This window comes from Salmo trutta, chromosome 21 (assembly GCF_901001165.1).
Source record: "Salmo trutta chromosome 21, fSalTru1.1, whole genome shotgun sequence".
NCBI lineage: Eukaryota > Metazoa > Chordata > Actinopteri > Salmoniformes > Salmonidae > Salmo > Salmo trutta.
The window spans coordinates 49,546,597-49,572,441 of NC_042977.1; the positions used below are offsets into that span (position 1 = coordinate 49,546,597).

Here is a 25,845-nt window from a genome sequence, read left to right on the forward strand (position 1 = left end):
GAGTCAATCACCACCTTCCGGAGACACCTGAAACCCCACCTCTTTAAGGAATACCTGGGATAGGATAAAGCAATCCTTCTAACCCCCGCCCCCCCTAAAATAAAGATTTAGATGCACTATTGTAAAGTGGTTGTTCCACTGGATATCGTAAGGTGAATGCACCAATTTGTAAGTCGTTCTGGATAAGAGCGTTTGCTAAATGACTTAAATGTAAAAATGTAAATGTAAATAACTCGGTTCTATTTGAACAGGATGCTGCAACAAAACCGAAGGTGCACAGCTATGGGACAACGGGGGTTGGCTTAGATTGTTGAATACATGTAAACTATATTTTAGTCTCCAATGTTTATTGAAAACATAAATACATTTTCACAATGAGCTCTTGTTATCTCTCAAATACATCGTTACAGTTGTTGGTTAGCTAGCTAGCTAAATGACATGAAATCAGTTCAAAACACCTCAAAATAAGACATGGTATCGAGGACGAGATAAAACGAGCTGAAACGAGCCACTTCTGATTCCCCGACATGGCAGTTTCTTGTTCATTGTTGGTAGCAATCTGGCCATCCAGACTCACAGCAACACACGGACTACTGGCTCATTGAAGCGCGCGCATCATGGTAACCCATCCACTGGTTTTTAGGAGGACCATGTGGAGGGGTTGAAAGATGAACAAGGTCCAGCTGGAAACTGTAATGCACCTTTAAAGGTGGTTCCCAACTGCCATGTAAAATCCACAGAAGAAGAAACGTGATGATGATGATGAGAGATTAATAAAGGAAACTAACTCGGGATTCCCCTTTTATCTGTGGGTTAATTGTTGCAATAGAGAACATACGATTTTGAAATAATTCAAAATGTGTCAAAATTCTATAAAAAAAAAAGGACCATATATAATTTCAGGTCAAATAAAAACACAATGTTAATCTCCCAGGACAAATTAGCTCAGAACAGCAAGCTAGCTAAATGTCCATGAATGTTTCATGTGTTTCTGCTTGTCCCCACAAAAAATGAATATAGTTCATTCACAGTTTTGGTATTTTAACCTGCATGTCATGAGGGATAGACCAAATCAACATGTAGCACGATGGTCCACGCAGACGCACAAGAGCACAGCCAGTTTGGTCAGCGTGTTACAATAGAGGTTTATATTGACTATACAGTTTACACTGGGGCCGTGTCATTGGCCTGCACAATAACGGACTCGATGTGTTTTTTTCTCAAAAACCTTTGCTGTATTGACCTTCTTGACCAAGAATGAACTGAAGTATGTGTGAACTATATTATTATTATTATTATTAGCCTACTATCAAGGAGTCATTATTATGACCAGTGTGATGGAAATGGCGGGGAAACACATCCTCAGCAATGACATAATAACTATATTATTGAATGAACCCTGGTGATTATTCAATTAAAAAAACCGCAGAATCCATAAAGTCTCCCGTCAATTATCTCCCCGGAAGTGGTGAAAATATACCCTTTAAAGACACCCCCCCACCCCCCCCCCCCCAGAACTCAACTGCACACCAATCGACCGCTTGATTGGAGGAGATAAGGCTCTCGGCCGGATCTTTGAATTATTATTATTATTATTTTATTATTATAGGCCTATACGGTATTTATATTACATTTTGCACAATGCGATGAGAACGTCACGCAGGTATTGCTATTTAGGTTTAAAGATAATACCAAAAAAAAACAAAAAGACGATGCCTGGTGTAGCGCGGCTCCATCAGTGCGCCTCTATTGCAGGTCATCTGAAAACAACAACAACAATAGATATATCATGTCGTGTTTGAGCGTTTCGTGCAGCGCTGTTATTGTCCTGTTCGGAGCGGTTTGCAGCGTTTTCATATTCTGTGAGTATCTGATTTATTACGCCGCGATATTACAGTGCGGTTGGCCGGGGATCGACCATGGTGCCCGGGCGAGTGAGAGGAGCGCAGACGGCCAACCAGAACCGGAGGTTCTCCGCGCTATGGTTCTGTCAGACACGCACCTCCTCGGCGCTGTCGGCGGGCACTGGTTCGACAAACTGCGAAGGTAAATGATCCTCATCAATATATATGTTATTAATATGCATTTTATTTTTTATTGTGAAACAACAAACAAACAAACAAACAAACAAAAAGTATGTTTTGCATAGTTTCTTGGTAACGCATGACGCTCCGTGTCAGACCATATCCACGCTGTCTCTAAGCAGATTAGAGCAGTTCAGTCGTCAGCAATAACAACAGGCAACAGGGTAATGCATGGTGCGCTGAGCTGACGGATGACTGACTGTATGGTCTGTCTCTGTGCCACCCAGGGAATGGCAGATGGAACGAGCTTTCCAGACCGCCCTGGCCCTGCTCCGACCTGAGGTCGTTTTTATACTGGGGGATGTGTTCGATGAGGGGAAATGGAGCTCTCCGAAGGTATATAGCCATAAAAGCACTTTATAAGCCTACTGCAGTGAATTTGGAGGGGGTTTGTTCAAGTGAGAATCGAAACCTACTATTCTTAGTCTTAACCGTTATTCTCGCAACACTAGGCATGTTTCTGTAATGGTCCTAGACCTAAAGTATTTAGTACTTTTGTTCCCAACATGTATCTATCTGTAATAGTGTATAAATCTGCTATATTTATAACTATTGTTCCACTCTATTCTACGACATGTATTCAGATATATATGTATGTACAGTTGGAAGTTTACATACCCTTAGTTTGGAGTCATTAAAACTCGTTGTTCAACCACCCCACAAATTTCTTGTTAACAAACTATAGTTTTGGCAAGTCGGTTAGGACATCTACTTTGTGCATGACACAAGTAATTTATCCAACAATTGTTTACAGACAGATTATTTCACTTATAATTCACTGTATCACAATTCCAGTGGGTCAGAAGTTTACATACACTAAGTTGACTGTGCCTTTAAACAGCTTGGAAAATTCCAGAAAAATGATGTCATGGCTTTAGAAGCTTCTGATAGGCTAATTGACATCATTTGAGTCAATTGGAGGTGTACCTGTGGATGTATTACAAGGCCTACCTTCAAACTCAGTGCCTCTTTGCTTGACATCATGGGAAAATCAAAAGAAATCAGCCAAGACCTCGGAAAAAAAATTATAGACCTTCACAAGTCTGGTTCATCCTTGGGAGCAATTTCCAAATGCCTGAAGGTACCACGTTCATCTGTACAAACAATAGTACGCAAGTATAAACACCATGGGACCACGCAGCCGTCATACCACACAGGAAGGAGACGCATTCTGTCTCCTAGAGATGAACGTACTTTGGTGCGAAAAGTGCAACTCAACCCCAGAACAACAGCAAAGGACCCTGTGAAGATGCTGGAGGAAACGGGTACAAAAGTATCTATATCCACAGTAAAACGAGTCCTATATCGACATAACCTGAAAGGCCGCTCAGCAAGGAAGAAGCCACTGCTCCAAAACCGCCATAAAAAAAGCCAGACTACGGTTTGCAACTGCACATGGGGACAAAGATTCACCCAACTTATTGTGGGAAGCTTGTGGAAAGCTACCCGAAACATTTGACCTAAGTTAAACAATTTAAAGGCAATGCTACCAAATACTAATTGAGTGTATGTAAACTTCTGACCCACTGGGAATGTGATGAAAGAAATAAAAGCTGAAATAAATCAATTCTCTCTACTATTATTCTGACATTTCACATTCTTAAAATAAAGTGGTGATTCTAACTAACCTAAAGACAGGGGAATTATTACTAGTATTAAATATCAGGAATTGTGGAAAAACTGAGTTTTTAAAATGTATTTGGCTAAAGGTGTATGTAAACGTCCGACTTCGACTGTACGTCCGGTCTTATTCCCCAACTAACAGAACTGGGACGATGATGTTTGCCGTTTCCAGAAGATGTTCAGGCACTCCAGTGACACAGAGCTGGTGGTTCTGGTTGGAAACCACGACATCGGCTTCCACTACGAGTAGGTTAACATCCATCAGCATGGAGCTGTAGACTCTATACTGTACATACCGTATGCTGTAGACTCTATACTGTACATACTGTAGACTCTATACTGTACATATCGTATGCTGCAGACTCTATACTGTACATACTGTATGCTGCAGACTCTATACTGTACATACCGTATGCTGTAGACTCTATACTGTACATACCGTATGCTGTAGACTCTATACTGTACATACCGTATGCTAGGTTAACATCCATCAGCATGGAGCTGTAGACTCTATACTGTACATACCGTATGCTGCAGACTCTATACTGTACATACCGTATACTGTAGACTCTATACTGTACATACTGTATACTGCAGACTCTATACTGTACATACCGTATACTGCAGACTCTATACTGTACATACTGTAGACTCTATACTGTACATACCGTATACTGCAGACTCTATACTGTACATACCGTATACTGGGTTAACATCCATCAGCATGGAGCTGCAGACTCTATACTGTACATACCGTATGCTGCAGACTCTATACTGTACATACCGCATCCCATATAGGTATACTGTAGAATCTATACTGATGGTACAGTATACTGTATCCCATATCAGAATACTGTAGAATCTATACTGATGGTACATTATACTGTATCCCATATCGGTATACTGTAGAATCTATACTGATGGTACATTATACTGTATCCCATAGAGGTATACTGTAGAATCTATACTGATGGTACATTATACTGTATCCCATATAGGTATACTGTAGAATCTATACTGATGGTACATTATACTGTATCCCAAGTTGCCATGTCCATACTGTAAACCTGAATTATGAATGTTATGTCAAGTCAATGAGGCCTTTTCAAAATCTATGTTTTTGCCTTCTCGTTTGCGGATTACGAAAAGGCCGAAGCAAAATGTGGAATAGTGAAATAATTCAATGTATAGACCTAGTACTGTACGGTAGCCTCTCTGTTTGGTGAACATTCTAGTACCGTACGGTAGCCTCTCTGTTTGGTGAACATTCTAGTACTGTACGGTAGCCTCTCTGTTTGGTGAACATTCTAGTACTGTACGGTAGCCTCTCTGTTTGGTGAACATTCCAGTACTGTACGGTAGCCTCGTCAACATTCTAGTACCGTACGGTAGCCTCTCTGTTTGAACATTCTAGTACTGTACGGTAGCCTCTCTGTTTGGTGAACATTCTAGTACCGTACGGTAGCCTCCTGAGCATTCTAGTACCGTACGGTAGCCTCTCTGTTTGGTGAACATTCTAGTACCGTACGGTAGCCTCCTGAACATTCTAGTACCGTATGGTAGCCTCTCTGTTACGTGAACATTCTAGTACTGTACGGTAGCCTCTCTGTTTGGTGAACATTCTAGTACTGTACGGTAGCCTCTCCGTTTGGTGAACATTCTAGTACTGTATGGTAGCCTCTCTGTTACGTGAACATTCTAGTATCGTACGGTAGCCTCTCTGTTTGGTGAACATTCGTGATAAATGATCGAGTATTGAGTCAAACTGTAATGAGATGAAAAGAAGCCTATAAAGTGTCACAGATAATCAACACAGCAGTTTGGATTTGGGCTGAAGTCTAACTGGCTTGGTTCTTTGTCCTCCTGAAGAATGGACTGGTTCAAGTTACAGCGCTTTGAGAAGGCCTTCAATACCACCTCCACCAGAATGGTCACCAAGAAAGGAGTGAAGTAAGTCACTTGAGCTGTTTGACCTCCTTATGTAAATCTCTCTCCATCCCCACTCTTATCATCTCTACCCTGTCTCTCTCTCTTCTCTCTGTCTTGCTTGCTCCCTTCTCCCTCTCTCTCTCTCTCTCTCTCTCTCTCTCTCTCTCTCTCTCTCTCTCTCTCTCTCTCTCTCTCTCTCTCTCTCTCTCTCTCTCTCTCTCTCTCTCTCTCTCTCTCTCTGTGTTTGTCTTTCTCGTTTGTTCCCCCCTGTCTCTTCCTCTCTTCCTCTCTCTATTCTCTCTATTCAACCCCCAGCCTGTATGTATTCAGTGAGAACAGCATTTAAATCCCTTCATGATCATCCATCCTGTTTTATGTTTGTTGTGTTATACTCTCTACTGTATAAACCCCAAGGTGTTGTCTCTGTCTCTCTACTGTATAAACCCCAAGGTGTTGTCTCTCTACTATATAAACCCCAAGGTGTTGTCTCTGTTTCTCTACTGTATAAACCCCAAGGTGTTGTCTCTCTACTATATAAACCCCAAGGTGTTGTCTCTGTCTCTCTACTATATAAACCCCAAGGTGTTGTCTCTCTACTGTATAAACCCCAAGGTGTTGTCTCTGTTTCTCTACTGTATAAACCCCAAGGTGTTTTCTCTCTACTATATAAACCCCAAGGTGTTGTCTCTCTACTGTATAAACCCCAAGGTGTTGTCTCTGTCTCTCTACTGTATAAACCCCAAGGTGTTGTCTCTGTCTCTCTACTGTATAAACCCCAAGGTGTTGTCTCTGTCTCTCTACTGTATAAACCCCAAGGTGTTGTCTCTCTACTGTATAAACCCCAAGGTGTTGTCTCTGTCTCTCTACTGTATAAACCCCAAGGTGTTGTCTCTCTACTGTATAAACCCCAAGGTGTTGTCTCTGTCTCTCTACTGTATAAACCCCAAGGTGTTGTCTCTGTCTCTCTACTGTATAAACCCCAAGGTGTTGTCTCTGTCTCTCTACTGTATAAACCCCAAGGTGTTGTCTCTGTCTCTCTACTGTATAAACCCCAAGGTGTTGTCTCTCTACTGTATAAACCCCAAGGTGTTGTCTCTCTACTGTATAAACCCCAAGGTGTTGTCTCTGTCTCTCTACTGTATAAACCCCAAGTTGTTGTCTCTGTCTCTCTACTGTATAAACCCCAAGGTGTTGTCTCTGTACTGTATAAACCCCAAGTTGTTGTCTCTGTACTGTATAAACCCCAAGTTGTTGTCTCTCTACTGTATAAACCCTAAGGTGTTGTCTCTGTCTCTCTACTGTATAAACCCTAAGGTTTTGTCTGTCTCTGTACTAGTGAATGGGTGTTTTGTTTCTCATTGTTTTTTTCTCTAGCTTTCTATTGGTCAACAGCGTGGCGTTGCATGGTGACGGTTGTCCTATCTGCCAATCAGTGGAGAAACAGCTTTACACACTGTCCAGAGACCTCAACTGTTCACTACTACAGGTGGGTCTTCTACCACACACACACACACACACACACACACACTGTCTAGGGACCTAAACTGTTCCCAGTGAGTGCCCTCTACAACTCAGACATTTAAAGGAGTTAAAGCTGGAATCAGTCTGATTCGATACGACCAGAAATACGACTTTCCTGAAATGGATCATTTGTTCATACCCCTCAGGGAAATTGAACTTATTCCAAAGGCTGCTCCAACAGTCCGCTGGGGGAGAAGAGGTATTCGGAGTGGACTTCTAGTCCGACTCAGGAGGCGTGCAAACCATCCACCGCTTCCGAGTATATTACTCGCTAATGTTAAGTCTCTGGATAATAAAGTAGACAAGCTCAGGGCGAGGATCTCCTTCCAGAGAGACATCAGGGATTGTAACACACTCTGTTTTCAACGAGAACATGGCTCTCTCCGGATATACTGTCCCCCATCCATACAGCCAGCTGGGTTCTCAGTACATCACATCAGACAGGAATAAAGAACTCTCTAGGAAGAAGAAAAGCGGGGGGGGCAAAGATAACTGAACTAAATGACTATCGCCCCGTAGCACTCACTTCTGTCATCATGAAGTGCTTTGAGAGACTAGTCAAGGATCATATCACCTCTACCTTACCTGACACCCTAGACCCACTACAATTTGCTTACCGCCCCAATAGGTCCACTGACGATGCAATCGTCATCACTCTGCATACTGTCCTATCCCATCTGGGCAAGAGGAATACCTATGTAAGAATGCTGTTCATTGACTACAGCTCAGCATTCAACACCATAGTACCCTCCAAACTCGTCATTAAGCTGGAGGCCCTGGGTCTGAACCCCGCCCTGTGTAACTGGGTCCTGGACTTCCTGACGGGCCGCCCCCAGGTGGTGAAGGTAGGAAACAACACCTCCACTTCGCTGATCCTCAACACTGGGGCCCCACAAGGGAGCGTGCACTGGCAACTTTAATAATGGAACACTAGTCACTTTAATAATGTTTACATACTGCTTTAATCATAATTGCATTACAGCCTTATTCTAAAATGGATTAAAAAAAGTTTTTTTTCCTCTCATCACTGTCAAACGCTCCCTGAAACACTTCAGCGAGCAAGCCTTTCTAATCGACCTGGCCCGGGTATCCTGGAAGGATATTGAACTCATCCCGTCAATAGAGGATGCCTGGTTATTTTATTTCAATGCCTTCCTCACCATCTTAAATAAGCCATGCCACATTCAAAGAAATTTAGAACCAGGAACAGATATAGCCCTTGGTTCTCTCCAGACCTGACTGCCCTTAACCAACACAAAAACATCCTGTGGCGGTTCTGCATTAGCATCGAATAGCCCCCGTGATATGCAACTTTTCAGGGAAGTTAGAAACCAATATACACAGGCAGTTAGAAACGCCAAGGCTAGCTTTTTCAAGCAGAAATTTGCTTCCTGCAACACAAACTCAAAAAGGTTCTGGGACACTGTAAAGTCCATGGAGAATAAGAACACCTCCTCCCAGCTGCCCACTGCAATGAGAATTGTCACCACCAATAATTCCACTATAATTGAGAATTTCAATAAGCATTTTTCTACGGCTGGCCACGCTTTCCACCTGGCTACCCCTACCGCGGTCAACAGCACTGCACCCCCCCACAGCTATTCGCCCAAGCCTTCCCCATTTCTCCTTCTCCCAAATCCAGTCAGCTGATGTTCTGAAAGAGCTGCAAAATCTGGATCCCTACAAATCAGCCGGGTTAGACAATCTGGACCCTTTCTTTCTAAAATTGTCTGCCAAAATTGTTGCAACCCCTATTACTAGCCTGTTCAACCTCTCTTTCGTGTCGTCTGAGATTCCCAAAGATTGGAAAGCAGCTGCGGTCATCCCCCTCTTCAAAGGGGGGGACACTCTTGACCCAAACTGCTACAGACCTATATCTATCCTACCCTGCCTTTCTAAGGTCTTCGAAAGCCAAGTCAACAAACAGATTACCGACCATTTCGAATCCCACCGCACCTTCTCCGCTATGCAATCTGGTTTCAGGGCTGGTCATGGGTGCACCTTAGCCACACTCAAGGTCCTAAACGATATCGTAACCGCCATCGATAAGAAACAATACTGTGCTGCCGTATTCATTGACCTGGCCAAGGCTTTTGACTCTGTCAATCAACACATCCTCATCGGCAGACTCAATAGCCTTGGTTTCTCAAATTATTGCCTCGCCTGGTTCACATTTTTTTACATTTTACATTTTAGTCATTTAGCAGACGCTCTTATCCAGAACGACTTACAGTAGTGAATGCATACATTTCATTTTCATTTCATAACTTTTTTTTTCCTTAGTACTTGGCCCCCCGTGGCAATCGAACCCACAACCCTGGTGTTGCAAACACCATGCTCTACCAACTGAGCTACGGGGAAGGCTACTTCTCTGATAGAGTTCAATGTGTCAAATCGGATGGCCTGTTGTCCGGGTCTCTGGCAGTCTCTATGGGGGTGCCACAGGGTTCAATTCTTGGGCCAACTCTCTTCTCTGTATACATCAATGATGTCGCTCTTGCTGCTGGTGAGTCTCTGATCCACCTCTACGCAGACGACACCATTCTGTATACTTCTGGCCCTTCTTTGGACACTGTGTTAACAACCCTCCAGACAAGCTTCAATGCCATACAACTCTCCATCCGTGGCCTCCAACTGCTCTTAAATACAAGTAAAACTAAATGCATGCTCTTCAACCGATCGCTGCCCACACATACCTACTCGTCCAGCATCACTACTCTGGACGGTTCTGACTTAGAATATGTGGACAACTACAAATACCTAGGTGTCTGGTTAGACTGTAAACTCTTCTTCCAGACTCACATCAAACATCTCCAATCCAAAGTTAAATCTAGAATTGGCTTCCTATTTCGCAGCAAAGCATCCTTCACTCATGCTGCCTAACATACCCTCGTAAAACTGACCATCCTACCAATCCTCGACTTCGGCGATGTCATTTACAAAATAGCCTCCAATACCCTACTCAATAAACTGGATGCAGTCTATCACAGTGCCATCCGTTTTGTCACCAAAGCCCCATATACTACCCACCACTGCGACCTGTACGCTCTCGTTGGCTGGCCCTCGCTTCATACTCGTCGCCAAACCCACTGGCTCCAGGTCATCTACAAGACCCTGCTAGGTAAAGTCCCCCCTTATCTCTGCTCACTGGTCACCATAGCAGCACCCACCTGTAGCACACGCTCCAGCAGGTATATCTCTCTGGTCACCCCCAAAGCCAATTCCTCCTTTGGCCGCCTTTCCTTCCAGTTCTCTGCTGCCAATGACTGGAACAAACTACAAAAATCTCTGAAACTGGAAACACTTATCTCCCTCACTAGCTTTAAGCACCAGCTGTCAGAGCAGCTCACAGATTACTGCACCTGTACATAGCCCATCTGTAATTTAGCCAACCAACTACCTTTTCCCCTACTGTATTTATTTATTTTGCTCCTCTGCACCCCATTATTTCTATTTCTACTTTGCACTTTCTTCCACTACAAATCTACCATTCCAGTGTTTTACTTGCTATATTGTATTTACTTTGCCACCATGGCCTTTTTGCCTTTACCTCCCTTATCTCACATCATTTGCTCACATTGTATATAGACTTATTTTTCTACTGTATTATTGACTGTATGTTTGTTTTACTCCATGTGTAACTCTGTGTTGTTGTATGTGTCGAACTGCTTTGCTTTATCTTGGCCAGGTCGCAATTGTAAATGAGAACTTGTTCTCAACTGGCCTACCTGGTTAAATAAAGGACTTGTCCTCAACTAGCCTACTTGGTTAAATAAAGGACTTGTTCTCAACTTGCCTACCTGGCTAAATAAAGGTGAAATAAAATCTACACACAATACCCCTTAATGACAAAGAGAAAACAGGTTTTCCTAATTTATTAAAAATTAAAAACAGAAACACCTTAAGTATTCAGACCCTTTGCTATGAGACTCGAAATTGAGCTCAGGTGCATCCTGTTTCCATTGATCATCCTTGATGTTTCTACAACTTGGAGTCCACCTGTGGTAAATTCAATTGATTGGACATGATTTGGAAAGGCACACAGCTGTCTACATGAAGGTCCCACAGTTAACAGTGCATGTCAGAGCAAAAAACACAAGCCATGAGGTCGAAGGAATTGTCCGTAGAGCTCCGAGACAGGATTGTGTCGAGGCACAGATCTGGGGAAGGGTACCAAAACATTTCTGCAGAATTAAAGGTCCCCAAGAACACAGTGGCCTCCATCATTCTTAAATGGAAGAAGTTTGGAACCACCAAGACTCTTCCGAGAGCTGGCCGCCCGGCCAAACTGAGCAATCGGGGGAGAAGGGCCTTGGAAAATATTTCACGCGCGATAAAACAGCAGCGTGTCTATTGTGACTGTATGTACCACAATGCTCGATGCTGCTCTCCTCTGTTTCACTTTCAAGGTTCGTCATCGTCATGTTTAGTTATCGTCATGTTTTGTTATATTTATTTTGTTATCTTTGTTTTATTATCTGCCAGAATTCTGAGTCCAGCATTATAAGAGAATACTGCCAAGACGCATGGACCTATCCTTCTACACCACCTATAATCCTGCAGGTAGATACTCTCTTTATTACATAGCAATAACCACTACACTGTTACATAGTAATAACCCCTATTACATAGTAATAACCACTACACTGTTACATAGTAATAACCCCTATTAGATAGTAATAACCCCTATTAGATAGTAATAACCCCTATTAGATAGTAATAACCCCTATTAGATAGTAATAACCCCTATTACATAGTAATAACCCCTATTACATAGTAATAACCCCTATTACATAGTAATAACCCCTATTACATAGTAATAACCCCTATTACATAGTAATAACCCCTATTACATAGTAATAACCACTACACTATTACATAGTAATAACCCCTACTAGACAGTAATAACACTACACTGTTACATAGTAATAATCACTACACTGTTACATAGTAATAACCACTACACTGTTACATAGAAATAACCCCTATTACATAGTAATAACCACTACACTATTACATAGCAATAACCACTACACTGTTACATAGTAATAACCCCTATTAGATAGTAATAACACTACACTGTTACATAGTAATAACCACTACACTGTTACATAGTAATAACCCCTATTACATAGTAATAACCACTACACTGTTACATAGTAATAACCACTACACTGTTACATAGTAATAACCACTACACTGTTACATAGTAATAACCACTGCACTGTTACATAGTAATAACCACTGCACTGTTACATAGTAATAACCGCTACACTGTTACATAGTAATAACCGCTACACTGTTACATAGTAATAACCGCTACACTGTTACATAGCAATAACCGCTACACTATTACATAGCAATAACCACTACACTGTTACATAGTAATAACCACTACACTATTACATAGTAATAACCCCTATTACATAGTAATAACCCCTATTAGATAGTAATAACCACTACACTGTTACATAGTAATAACCCCTATTACATAGTAATAACCACTACACTATTACATAGTAATAACCCCTATTACATAGTAATAACCACTACACTATTACATAGTAATAACCCCTATTACATAGTAATAACCCCTATTAGATAGTAATAACCACTACACTGTTACATAGTAATAACCCCTATTACATAGTAATAACCCCTATTACATAGTAATAACCCATATTAGATAGTAATAACCACTACACTGTTACATAGTAATAACCCCTATTACATAGTAATAACCCATATTAGATAGTAATAACCACTACACTGTTACATAGTAATAACCACTACACTGTTACATAGTAATAACCACTACACTGTTACATAGTAATAACCCCTATTACATAGTAATAACCACTACACTATTACATAGTAATAACCCCTATTACATAGTAATAACCCCTATTAGATAGTAATAACACTACACTGTTACATAGTAATAACCACTATACTGTTACATAGTAATAACCCCTATTACATAGTAATAACCACTATACTGTTACATAGTAATAACCACTACACTGTTACATAGTAATAACCCCTATTACATAGTTATAACCACTACACTGTTACATAGTAATAACCACTGTTACATAGTAGTAACCCCTATTACATAGTAATAACCACTACAATGTTACATAGTAATAACCCCTGTTACATAGTAATAACCCCTATTACATAGTAATAACCACTACACTGTTACATAGTTATAACCCCTATTACATAGTAATAACCACTACACTGTTACGTAGTAATAACCCCTATTACATTGCAATAACCACTACACTGTTACATAGTAATAACCCCTATTACATAGTAATAACACTACACTGTTACATAGTAATAACCGCTATTAGATAGTAATAACCACTGTTACATAGTAATAACCCCTATTACATAGTAATAACCACTACACTGTTACATAGTAATAACCCCTATTACATAGTTATAACCACTACACTGTTACATAGTAATAACCCCTATTACATAGTAATAACCCCTATTACATAGTAATAACCCCTATTACATAGTAATAACCACTGTTACATAGTAATAACCCCTATTACATAGTTATAACCACTACACTGTTAAATAGTAATAACCCCTATTACATAGTAATAACCACTACACTGTTACATAGTAATAACCCCTATTACATAGTTATAATCGCTACACTGTTACATAGTAATAACCCCTATTACATAGTTATAACCACTACACTGTTACATAGTAATAACCACTACACTGTTACATAGTAATAACCCCTATTACATAGTAATAACCACTACACTGTTACATAGTAATAACCCCTATTACATAGTTATAACCACTACACTGTTACATAGTAATAACCCCTATTACATAGTAATAACCACTGTTACATAGTAATAACCCCTATTACATAGTTATAACCACTGCACTGTTACATAGTAATAACCCCTATTACATAGTTATAACTACTACACTGTTACATAGTAATAACCCCTATTACATAGTAATAACCCCTATTACATAGTAATAACCACTACACTGTTACATAGTAACAACCCCTATTACATAGTAATAACCACTACACTGTTACATAGTTATAACCACTACACTGTTACATAGTAATAACCCCTATTACATAGTAATAACCCCTATTACATAGTAATAACCCCTATTACATAGTAACAACCCCTATTACATAGTAACAACCCCTATTACATAGTAATAACCCCTATTACATAGTAATAACCACTACAGAGTTACATAGTTATAACCACTACACTGTTACATAGTAACAACCCCTATTACATAGTAATAACTACTACACTGTTACATAGTAATAACCACTACACTGTTATATAGTAATAACCACTACACTGTTACATAGTAATAACCCCTATTACATAGTAATAACCCCATTACATAGTAATAACACTACACTGTTACATAGTAATAACCCCTATTAGATAGTAATAACCCCTATTACATAGTAATAACCACTACACTGTTACATAGTAATAACCCCTATTACATAGTAATAACCACTACACTGTTACATAGTAACAACCCCTATTACATAGTAATAACCCCTATTACATAGTAATAACACTACACTGTTACATAGTAATAACCCCTATTAGATAGTAATAACCCCTATTACATAGTAATAACCACTACACTGTTACATAGTAATAACCCCTGTTACATATTTATAACCACTACACTGTTACATAGTAATAACCCCTATTACATAGTAATAACCCCTATTACATAGTAATAACACTACACTGTTACCTAGTAATAACCCCTATTAGATAGTAATAACCCATATTACATAGTAATAACCCCTATTACATAGTAATAACCACTACACTGTTACATAGTAATAACCCCTATTACATAGTAATAACACTACACTGTTACATAGTAATAACCCCTATTACATAGTAATAACCCCTATTACATAGTAATAACCACTACACTGTTACATAGTAACAACCCCTATTACATAGTAATAACCCCTATTAGATAGTAATAACCCCTATTACATAGTAATAACACTACACTGTTACATAGTTATAACCCATATTACATAGTAATAACACTACACTGTTACATAGTAATAACCACTACACTGTTACATAGTAATAACCCCTATTACATAGTAATAACACTACACTGTTACATAGTAATAACCCCTATTACATAGTAATAACCCTACACTGTTACATAGTAATAACCACTACACTGTTACATAGTAATAACCCCTATTACATAGTAATAACCCCTATTACATAGTTATAACCACTACACTGTTACATAGTAATAACCACTACACTGTTACATAGTTATAACCACTACACTGTTACATAGTAATAACCCCTATTACATAGTAATAACCCCTATTACATAGTAATAACCACTACACTGTTACATAGTAACAACCCCTATTACATAGCAATAACCCCTATTACATAGCAATAACCCCTATTAGATAGTAATAACCCCTATTACATAGTAATAACACTACACTGTTACATAGTAATAACCCATATTACATAGTAATAACACTACACTGTTACATAGTAATAACCACTACACTGTTACATAGTAATAACCCCTATTACATAGTAATAACACTACACTGTTACATAGTAATAACCCCTATTACATAGTAATAACACTACACTGTTACATAGTAATAACCACTACACTGTTACATAGTAATAATCCCTATTACATAGTAATAACCCCTATTACATAGTTATAACCACTACACTGTTACATAGTAATAACCACTACACTGTTACATAGTTATAACCACTACACTGTTACATAGTAATAACCCCTATTACATAGTAATAACCCCTATTACATAGTAATAACCACTACACTGTTACATAGTAACAACCCCTATTACATAGTAATAACCCCTATTACATAGTAATAACCCCTATTACATAGTAATAACACTACACTGTTACATAGTAATAACCCCTATTAGATAGTAATAACCCCTATTACATAGTAATAACCACTACACTGTTACATAGTAATAACCCCTGTTACATATTTATAACCACTACACTGTTACATAGTAATAACCCCTATTACATAGTAATAACCCCTATTACATAGTAATAACACTACACTGTTACCTAGTAATAACCCCTATTAGATAGTAATAACCCATATTACATAGTAATAACCCCTATTACATAGTAATAACCACTACACTGTTACATAGTAATAACCCCTATTACATAGTAATAACACTACACTGTTACATAGTAATAACCACTACACTGTTACATAGTAATAACCCCTATTACATAGTAATAACCCCTATTACATAGTAATAACCACTACACTGTTACATAGTAACAACCCCTATTACATAGTAATAACCCCTATTACATAGTAATAACCCCTATTAGATAGTAATAACCCCTATTACATAGTAATAACACTACACTGTTACATAGTAATAACCCATATTACATAGTAATAACCCCTATTACATAGTAATAACCACTACACTGTTACATAGTTATAACCCCTATTACATAGTAATAACCCATATTACATAGTAATAACACTACACTGTTACATAGTAATAACCACTACACTGTTACATAGTAACAACCCCTATTACATAGTAATAACCCCTATTAGATAGTAATAACCCCTATTACATAGTAATAACACTACACTGTTACATAGTTATAACCCATATTACATAGTAATAACACTACACTGTTACATAGTAATAACCACTACACTGTTACATAGTAATAACCCCTATTACATAGTAATAACACTACACTGTTACATAGTAATAACCCCTATTACATAGTAATAACACTACACTGTTACATAGTAATAACCACTACACTGTTACATAGTAATAACCCCTATTACATAGTAATAACCCCTATTACATAGTTATAACCACTACACTGTTACATAGTAATAACCACTACACTGTTACATAGTTATAACCACTACACTGTTACATAGTAATAACCCCTATTACATAGTAATAACCCCTATTACATAGTAATAACCACTACACTGTTACATAGTAACAACCCCTATTACATAGTAATAACCCCTATTACATAGTAATAACCCCTATTACATAGTAATAACACTACACTGTTACATAGTAATAACCCCTATTAGATAGTAATAACCCCTATTACATAGTAATAACCACTACACTGTTACATAGTAATAACCCCTGTTACATATTTATAACCACTACACTGTTACATAGTAATAACCCCTATTACATAGTAATAACCCCTATTACATAGTAATAACACTACACTGTTACCTAGTAATAACCCCTATTAGATAGTAATAACCCATATTACATAGTAATAACCCCTATTACATAGTAATAACCACTACACTGTTACATAGTAATAACCCCTATTACATAGTAATAACACTACACTGTTACATAGTAATAACCACTACACTGTTACATAGTAATAACCCCTATTACATAGTAATAACCCCTATTACATAGTAATAACCACTACACTGTTACATAGTAACAACCCCTATTACATAGTAATAACCCCTATTACATAGTAATAACCCCTATTAGATAGTAATAACCCCTATTACATAGTAATAACACTACACTGTTACATAGTAATAACCCATATTACATAGTAATAACCCCTATTACATAGTAATAACCACTACACTGTTACATAGTAATAACCCCTATTACATAGTAATAACACTACACTGTTACATAGTTATAACCCCTATTACATAGTAATAACCCATATTACATAGTAATAACACTACACTGTTACATAGTAATAACCACTACACTATTACATAGTTATAACCACTACACTGTTGCATAGTAATTACCCCTATTACATAGTAATAACCCATATTACATAGTAATAACACTACACTGATACAAAGTAATAACCCCTATTACATAGTAATAACCACTAAACTGTTACATAGTAACATTAGTTACATAGTAAACCTCTATTTCATAGTGTAGAGATGTGGAAGCAATATGTTTCCCATAATGCCCCTTCATCCTGGAACATGCTAAGGAAGTCAGTTAGGGAAGTCAGCGTCCTGCTTTTAAGACGCTGGTTGACGACACCGTTCATGATCGCTGCAGTTGTTTCTAATTTTCAAATGTATCTGGAACTTGTGACATTGTCTTTTGTATTTTTCTGTAATATTTCATGTACATGTTAGTATTTCCCTGTTGGAAACCAGGTATTCAACAGATGGCCAGATGTTCCTGTCTGTCTGTCTGTCTGTTTCTCCCTTAGCATTACCCTCTTTACCGGGTGAGTGATGCGGGCTGTACGGGTCGGGACGCTGCTCCTCCTGAAGAGCGCCACCTGCTGTTCAGAGAGAAGTACGACGTGCTGTCTCAGGAGGCCTCTCACAGGGTACGTGGACCAATGATGGCAAGAGCCCAAACTGATCTGGGACCAGGCTAACTCCATTGCTGTTATTGTCGCCTGCCTCTAACCACTAGGCTACCTGCCGCTTTCAACATCTATAATGTGGCCAGTGGTCATAATGCAGTTCTCTCTTACCTTTCATCAGCAGAGCATCTTTTATGGGTGTCTCGGGGTCCAGTAAATTATTATTTTGTTGAGGGCCACCCGGTACTATAGGATATACAGTGCATTCGGAATGTATTCAGACCCCTTCACTTTTTCCACATTTTGTTACATTACAGCCTTATTCTAAAATGTATTACATCGTTTTTCCCCCCATCAATCTACACACAATACCCCATAATGACATCACAATACCCCATAATGACATCACAATACCCCATAACGACATCACAATACACCACAATACCCCATAATGACAAAGATTTTTTTTTTTTACATTTTTGAAAATGTATTAAAAAAATATAGAACTATCACATTTCCATAAGTATTCAGACTCTTTACTCAGTACTTTGTTGAAGCACCTTTGGCAGCGATTACAGCATTGAGTCTTCTTGGGTATGATGCTACAAGCTAGGAACACCTGTATTTGGGGAGTTTCTCCCATTCTTCTATGCAGATCCTCTCAAGCTCTGTCAGGTTTGATGGGGAGCGTTGCTGCACAGCTATTTTCAGCTGTCTCCAGAGATGTTCTTTCGGGTTCAAGTCCGGGCTCTGGCTGGTCCACTCAAGGACAGAGCCTTGTCCCGAAGCCACTCCTGCATTGTCTTGGCTGTGTGCTTAGGGTTGTTGTCCTATTGGAAGGTGACCGTTCATGTTTTGGTACCCTTCCCCAAATCTCTGCCTCTACACAATCCTGTCTCTGAGCTCTAGGGACAATTCCTTCAAATCTCATGGCTTGGTTTTTGTTCTGACATGCACAGTCAACTGTGGGACCTTATATTGACAGGTGTGGGCTTTTCCAAATCATATCCAATCAATTGAATTTACCACAGGTGGATTCCAATAAAGTTGTTGAAACATCTCAAGGATGATCAATGGAAACAGGATGCATCTGAACTCAATTTCAAGTCTCATAGTAAAGGGTCTGACTACTTATGTAAATAAGGTGTTTCAGTTTTTTAAATTTTTAATACATTTACAAAAATATCTAGAAACCTGTTTTCTCTTTGTCATTATGGGGTATTGTGTGTAGATTGATGAGGGGGGGGGGAATTATTTGATACATTTTTGAATAACGTAACAAAATGTGGAATTTGGGAAGGGGTCTGAATACTTTCCGATTTGTAAAGTCAGAATTTCATTAGGGTGGTGATCTAAACAGATACAGGAACTGGTTATCAAGCTTTTTGATTGGTTCTCACCCTCCTTCCTCCTCCCAGCTACTGCAGTGGTTTAAGCCCCGCCTGGTTCTCAGTGGCCACACCCACAGTGGTTGTCAGGTTCTCCATGACAACCAGTACCCAGAGATCAGTGTTCCATCCTTCAACTGGAGGAACCGTAACAACCCCAGTTTCATACTGGTAAGTCACTAACTAACAGATAAACTAACTGAATTATACATACTGTACCTCAACTCTAATATTGCCTTGGTACAGTGAGGGGGAAAAAAGTATTTGATCCCCTGCTGATTTTGTACGTTTGCCCACTGACAAAGAAATGATCAGTCTATCATTTTAATGGTAGGTTTATTTGAACAGTGAGAGACAGAATAACAACAACAAAAAATCCAGAAAAACGCATGTCAAAAATGTTATAAAATGATTTGCATTTTAATGAGGGAAATAAGTATTTGACCCCTCTGCAAAACATGACTTAGTACTTGGTGGCAAAACCCTTGTTGGCAATCACAGAGGTCAAACGTTTCTTGTAGTTGGCCACCAGGTTTGCACACATCTCAGGAGGGATTTTGTCCCACTCCTCTTCGAGGCTGACGTTTGGCAACTCGAACCTTCAGCTCCCTCCACAGATTTTCTATGGGATTAAGGTCTGGAGACTGGCTAGGCCAATCCAGGACCTTAATGTGCTTCTTCTTGAGCCACTCCTTTGTTTCCTTGGCCGTGTGTTTCGGGTCATTGTCATGCTGGAATACCCATCCACGACCCATTTTCAATGCCCTGGCTGAGGGAAGGAGGTTCTCACCCAAGATTTGACGGTACATGGCTCCGTCCATCGTCCCTTTGATGCGGAGAAGTTGTCCTGTCCCCTTAGCAGAAAAACACCCCCAAAGCATAATGTTTCCACCTCCATGTTTGACGGTGGGGATGGTGTTCTTGGGGTCATAGGCAGCATTCCTCCTCCTCCTCCAAACACGACGAGTTGAGTTCTGCCAAAGAGCTCCATTTTGGTCTCATCTGACCACAACACTTTCACCAGTTGTCCTCTGAATCATTCAGATGTTCATTGGCAAACTTCAGACGGGCATGTATATGTGCTTTCTTGAGCAGGGGGACCTTGCGGGCGCTGCAGGATTTCAGTCCTTCACGGCGTAGTGTGTTACCAATTGTTTTCTTATTGACTATGGTCCCAGCTGCCTTGAGATCATTGACAAGATCCTCCCGTGTAGTTCTGGGCTGATTCCTCACCGTTCTCATGAACATTGCAACTCCACGAGGTGAGATCTTGCATGGAGCCCCAGGCCGAGGGAGATTGACAGTTCTTTTGTGTTTCTTCCATTTGCGAATAATCGCACCAACTGTTTTCACCTTCTCGCCAAGCTGCTTGGCGATGGTCTTGTAGCCCATTCCAGCCTTGTGTAGGTCTACAATCTTGTCCCTGACATCCTTGGAGAGCTCTTAGGCCTTGGCCATGGTGGAGAGTTTGGAATCTGATTGATTGTTTCTGTGGACAGGTGTCTTTTATACAGGTAACAAACTGAGATTAGGAGCTCTCCCTTTAAGAGTGTGCTCCTAAACTCAGCACGTTACCTGTATAAAAGACACTTGGGAGCCAGAAATCTTTCTGATTGAGAGGGGGTCAAATACTTATTTCCCTCATTAAAATGCAAATCAATTTATAAAATTTTTGACATGCGTTTTTCTGGATTTTTTTGTTGTTATTCTGTCTCTCACTGTTCAAATAAACCTACCATTAAAATTATAGACTGATCATTTCTTTGTCAGTGGGCAAACGTACAAAATCAGCAGGTGATAAAATACTTTTCCCCCCCACTGTACCTATACCCAGCTACCAAACCTACTGTACCTCTTAGCCTGATCCCACATCAGTTTGTGCTTCAGCCATCTCCTTTAATCCCAGGATGTACATACACATCTCTACCTCTCTCTCTCCTCTCCCTCCATCACTCCCCTCTCTCTCTCTCTCTCCTCTCCCTCCGTCACCTCTCTTTCTCTCCTCTCCCTCCATCACCCCCCTCTCTCTCCTTCCGTTACCCCACTCTCTCTCTCCTCTCCCTCCGTCACCCCCCCTCTCTCTCTCCTCTCCCTCCTAAACCCCTCTCTCTCTCTCTTCTCCCTCCGTCACCCTCCTCTCTCTCTCTCCTCTCCCTCCGTCACCCTCCTCTCTCTCTCTCCTCTCCAAGGGTTCGTTCTCTTCCAGTGGTTATGGCCTGTCTAAGTGTTTTCTTCCAGAGGAGAGTACAGTGATAGCCCTGTACTGTTCTACAGGAGCCAGCCTTCTCTTCCTCCTCTTCCTCCTCCCTCTGGTCCACTTCCTGTGGATGCGAGGCCTTCTCCGGTGCCTCATCCTCTGTCCAATCAGCAAACACAAGTTTCTCTGACGGTCTCAGGTAGAGGTTGTCCCTGACTGCTGAATGATACAGGGTCAGATATGGGCTACATCCCATCTCAAATGGCATCCTATTCCCTACGTAGTGCACTACTTTTAACCAGGTTAGCCCATAGGTGCTCTGGTAAGAAGTAGTGCACTACGTAGGGAATAGGGTGCCATTTGGGACGTAGCCACGCTGTCCTCCCCCTAAAGCAGGGGTGGCTGGTACTCCTGCCCTGGGAGGCTGCCGTGGGTTTGTAGGGTTGACGTGTTCACGTGAACACAGTCTCAGCGCACAGAACCAAGTCTTGCTGGTCTGCCGACAGGTTTGTTAGAGTAGGGCTGAAACAAAAGTAGGGCTGAACCTGGGATAGGATAAAGTAATCCTTCTAACCCCCCCCCCCCCCCCCCCCCCCCCCCCCCTTAAAAGATTTAGATGCACTATTGTAAAGTGGTTGTTCCACTGGATATCATAAGGTGAATGCACCAATTTGTAAGTCGCTCTGGATAAGAGCGTCTGCTAAATGACTTAAATGTAAATGTAAAAGCCTGCACACCCAGTAGCCTTCCAAAAAGGAAAATTGGTCATCCTATTGGGAGGTAAAGTAATCTGACTCTAGATCTGTAGTTAAGGACAGCTTCTACCTGGAGAGAACCTGTGTAACCTGGACGTGTTTTGAAATTCAGTGTTTTTCTTTCTTTAAAGCTGTGAAATTCCACATTCCGAAAAGAACAGAGAACAGAGTTCAGGATAGAGAACAAGAGGTCAGGATGGAGAACAGAGGTCAGGATGGAGAACAGAGGTCAGGATGGAGAACAGAGGTCAGGATGGAGAACAGAGGTCAGGATGGAGAACAGAGGTCAGGATGGAGAACAGAGGTCAGGATGGAGAACAGAGGTCAGGATGGAGAACAAGAGGTCAGGATGGAGAACAGAGGTCAGGATGGAGAACAGGGGTCAGGATGGAGAACAGGGGTCAGGATGGAGAACAGGGGTCAGGATGGAGAACAGGGGTCAGGATGGAGAACAGAGGTCAGGATGGAGAACAGAGGTCAGGATGGAGAACAGAGGTCAGGATGGAGAACAGAGGTCAGGATGGAGAACAGGGGTCAGGATGGAGAACAGGGGTCAGGATGGAGAACAGGGGTCAGGATGGAGAACAGGGGTCAGGATGGAGAACAGGGGTCAGGATGGAGAACAGAGGTCAGGATGGAGAACAGATGTTTGGTTAGAGAACGGAGTACAGGACAGTGGATCAGGATAGAGAACAGACCATCCTGACAACGCCAGAGGCCTGAGCCAGTGTATTCATACCCTCACCTTGTACAGAGACTGGTCGTTGTCCTTGTTCTGGTGGTGGAAATGGACCATTCAACTACGATGAAGGACAACTTCACTGTCAGTCATCTGGATGTTTCTCTCTTCGCACCAGGAAGTATGGTGACCCCTGAAAGTATAAGGTTCACCGTCTTCCATCTCCCTCTGGGTCTGTATCCATAAAGCAACACATAGTGCTGATCTAGGATCAGGCTATTCCTGTCCATGTAATCTTTGTGGGCTCCCGAGTGGCGCGGCGGTCTAAGGCACTGCATCGCAGTGCTTGGGGCGTCACTACAGACACCCTGGATCGATTCCAGGCTGTATAAAAACCGGCCGTGATTGGGAGTCCATTAGGGCGGCGCACAATTGGCCCCGGCGTCGTCCGGGTTTGGTCGGTGTAGGCCGTCATTGTAAATAAGAATTTGTTCTCATCTGACCTGCCTGGTTAAATATATATATATATATATACACTTCTCAAAAAAATAAAGGGAACACTTAAACAACACAATGTAACTCCAAGTCAATCACACTTCTGTGAAATCAAACTGTCCACTTAGGAAGCAACACTGATTGACAATAAATTTCACATGCTGTTGTGCAAATGGAATAGACAACAGGTGGAAATTATAGGCAATTAGCAAGACACCCCCAATAAAGGAGTGGTTCTGCAGGTGGTGACCACAGACCACTTCTCAGTTCCTATGCTTCCTGGCTGATGTTTTGGTCACTTTTGAATGCTGGCGGTGCTTTCACTCTAGTGGTAGCATGAGACGGAGTCTACAACCCACACAAGTGGCTCAGGTAGTGCAGCTCATCCAGGATGGCACATCAATGCGAGCTGTGGCAAGAAGGTTTGCTGTGTCTGTCAGCGTAGTGTCCAGAGCATGGAGGCGCTACCAGGAGACAGGCCAGTACATCAGGAGACGTGGAGGAGGCCGTAGGAGGGCAACAACCCAGCAGCAGGACCGCTACCTTCGCCTTTGTGCAAGGAGGAGTAGGAGAAGCACTGCCAGAGCCCTGCAAAATGGCCTCCAGCAGGCCACAAATGTGCATGTGTCTGCTCAAACGGTCAGAAACAGACTCCATGAGGGTGGTATGAGGGCCCGATGTCCACAGGTGGGGGTTGTGCTTACAGCCCAACACCGTGCAGTACATTTGGCATTTGCCAGAGAACACCAAGATTGGCAAATTCGCCACTGGCGCCCTGTGCTCTTCACAGATGAAAGCAGATTCACACTGAGCACGTGACAGACGTGACAGAGTCTGGAGACGCCGTGGAGGACGTTCTGCTGCCTGCAACATCCTCCAGCATGACCGGTTTGGCGGTGGGTCAGTCATGGTGTGGGGTGGCATTTCTTTGGGGGGGCCACAGCCCTCCATGTGCTCACCAGAGGTAGCCTGACTGCCATTAGGTACCGAGATGAGATCCTCAGACCCCTTGTGAGACCTTATGCTGGTGCAGTTGGCCCTGGGTTCCTCCTAATGCAAGACAATGCTAGACCTCATGTGGCCGGAGTGTGTCAGCAGTTCCTGCAAGAGGAAGGCATTGATGCTATGGACTGGCCCGCCCGTTCCCAGACCTGAATCCAATTGAGCACATCTGGGACATCATGTCTCGCTCCATCCACCAACGCCACGTTGCACCACAAACTGTCCAGGAGTTGGCGGATGCTTTAGTCCAGGTCTGGGAGGAGATCCCTCAGGAGACCATCCGCCACCTCATCAGGAGCATGCCCAGGCGTTGTAGGGAGGTCATACAGGCACGTGGAGGCCACACACACTACTGAGCCTCATTTTGACTTGTTTTAAGGACATTACATCAAAGTTGGATCCGCCTGTAGTGTGGTTTTCCACTTTAATTTTGAGTGTGACTTCAAATCCAGACCTCCATGGGTTGATAAATTGGATTTCCATTGATTATTTTTTGTGTGATTTTGTTGTCAGCACATTCAACTATGTAAAGAAAAAAGTATTTAATAAGATTATTTATTTCATTCAGATCTAGGATGTGTTGTTTAAGTGTTCCCTTTATTTTTTTGAGCAGTATATATTTTTTTAAATCTTGTTCAAAGGCTAGATCAGCAATCCTACCCAGAGAGGCTTTGTGGGTAACGGGCCCTGATCTCTAGTATATATACTGATACCAGAGCAAGAAATGCATGTCTTCAAGCAGCATTTAATGTATTAAA

General features: G+C 41.1%; 1 protein-coding gene across 2 annotated transcripts; it reads left to right on the forward strand.

Annotated features, from left to right (window-relative positions):
• The first annotated feature begins 1,525 nt into the window (after nucleotides 1–1,525).
• Nucleotides 1,526–23,913, forward strand: LOC115157613 (metallophosphoesterase 1). Of its 2 annotated transcripts, none has more exons than XM_029706012.1 (9): nucleotides 1,526–2,046; nucleotides 2,312–2,420; nucleotides 3,850–3,953; nucleotides 5,577–5,657; nucleotides 7,011–7,122; nucleotides 11,643–11,720; nucleotides 18,470–18,592; nucleotides 19,990–20,130; nucleotides 23,666–23,913. In XM_029706012.1, the coding sequence occupies exons 1-9, from the start codon at nucleotides 1,790–1,792 to the stop codon at nucleotides 23,834–23,836; spliced, it is 1,176 nt and encodes a 391-aa protein (XP_029561872.1). In that variant the 5' UTR covers nucleotides 1,526–1,789; the 3' UTR covers nucleotides 23,837–23,913. The 2 variants fall into 2 exon arrangements, with proteins under 2 accessions (XP_029561872.1, XP_029561870.1); XM_029706010.1 differs by lacking the exon at nucleotides 23,666–23,913 and adding an exon at nucleotides 22,149–22,724.
• The last annotated feature ends 1,932 nt before the right edge of the window (nucleotides 23,914–25,845 follow it).

Bases quoted from the DNA above. Each gene is read 5' to 3' on its own strand.
- LOC115157613 (XM_029706010.1), top strand. From the start codon at position 1,790: ATGTCGTGTTTGAGCGTTTCGTGCAGCGCTGTTATTGTCCTGTTCGGA. The intron at 2,421-3,849 runs GTATATAGCCAT...CCCAACTAACAG, and splicing joins GGAAATGGAGCTCTCCGAAG to AACTGGGACGATGATGTTTG. The intron at 20,131-22,148 runs GTAAGTCACTAA...CTCCTCTCCAAG, and splicing joins ACAACCCCAGTTTCATACTG to GGTTCGTTCTCTTCCAGTGG.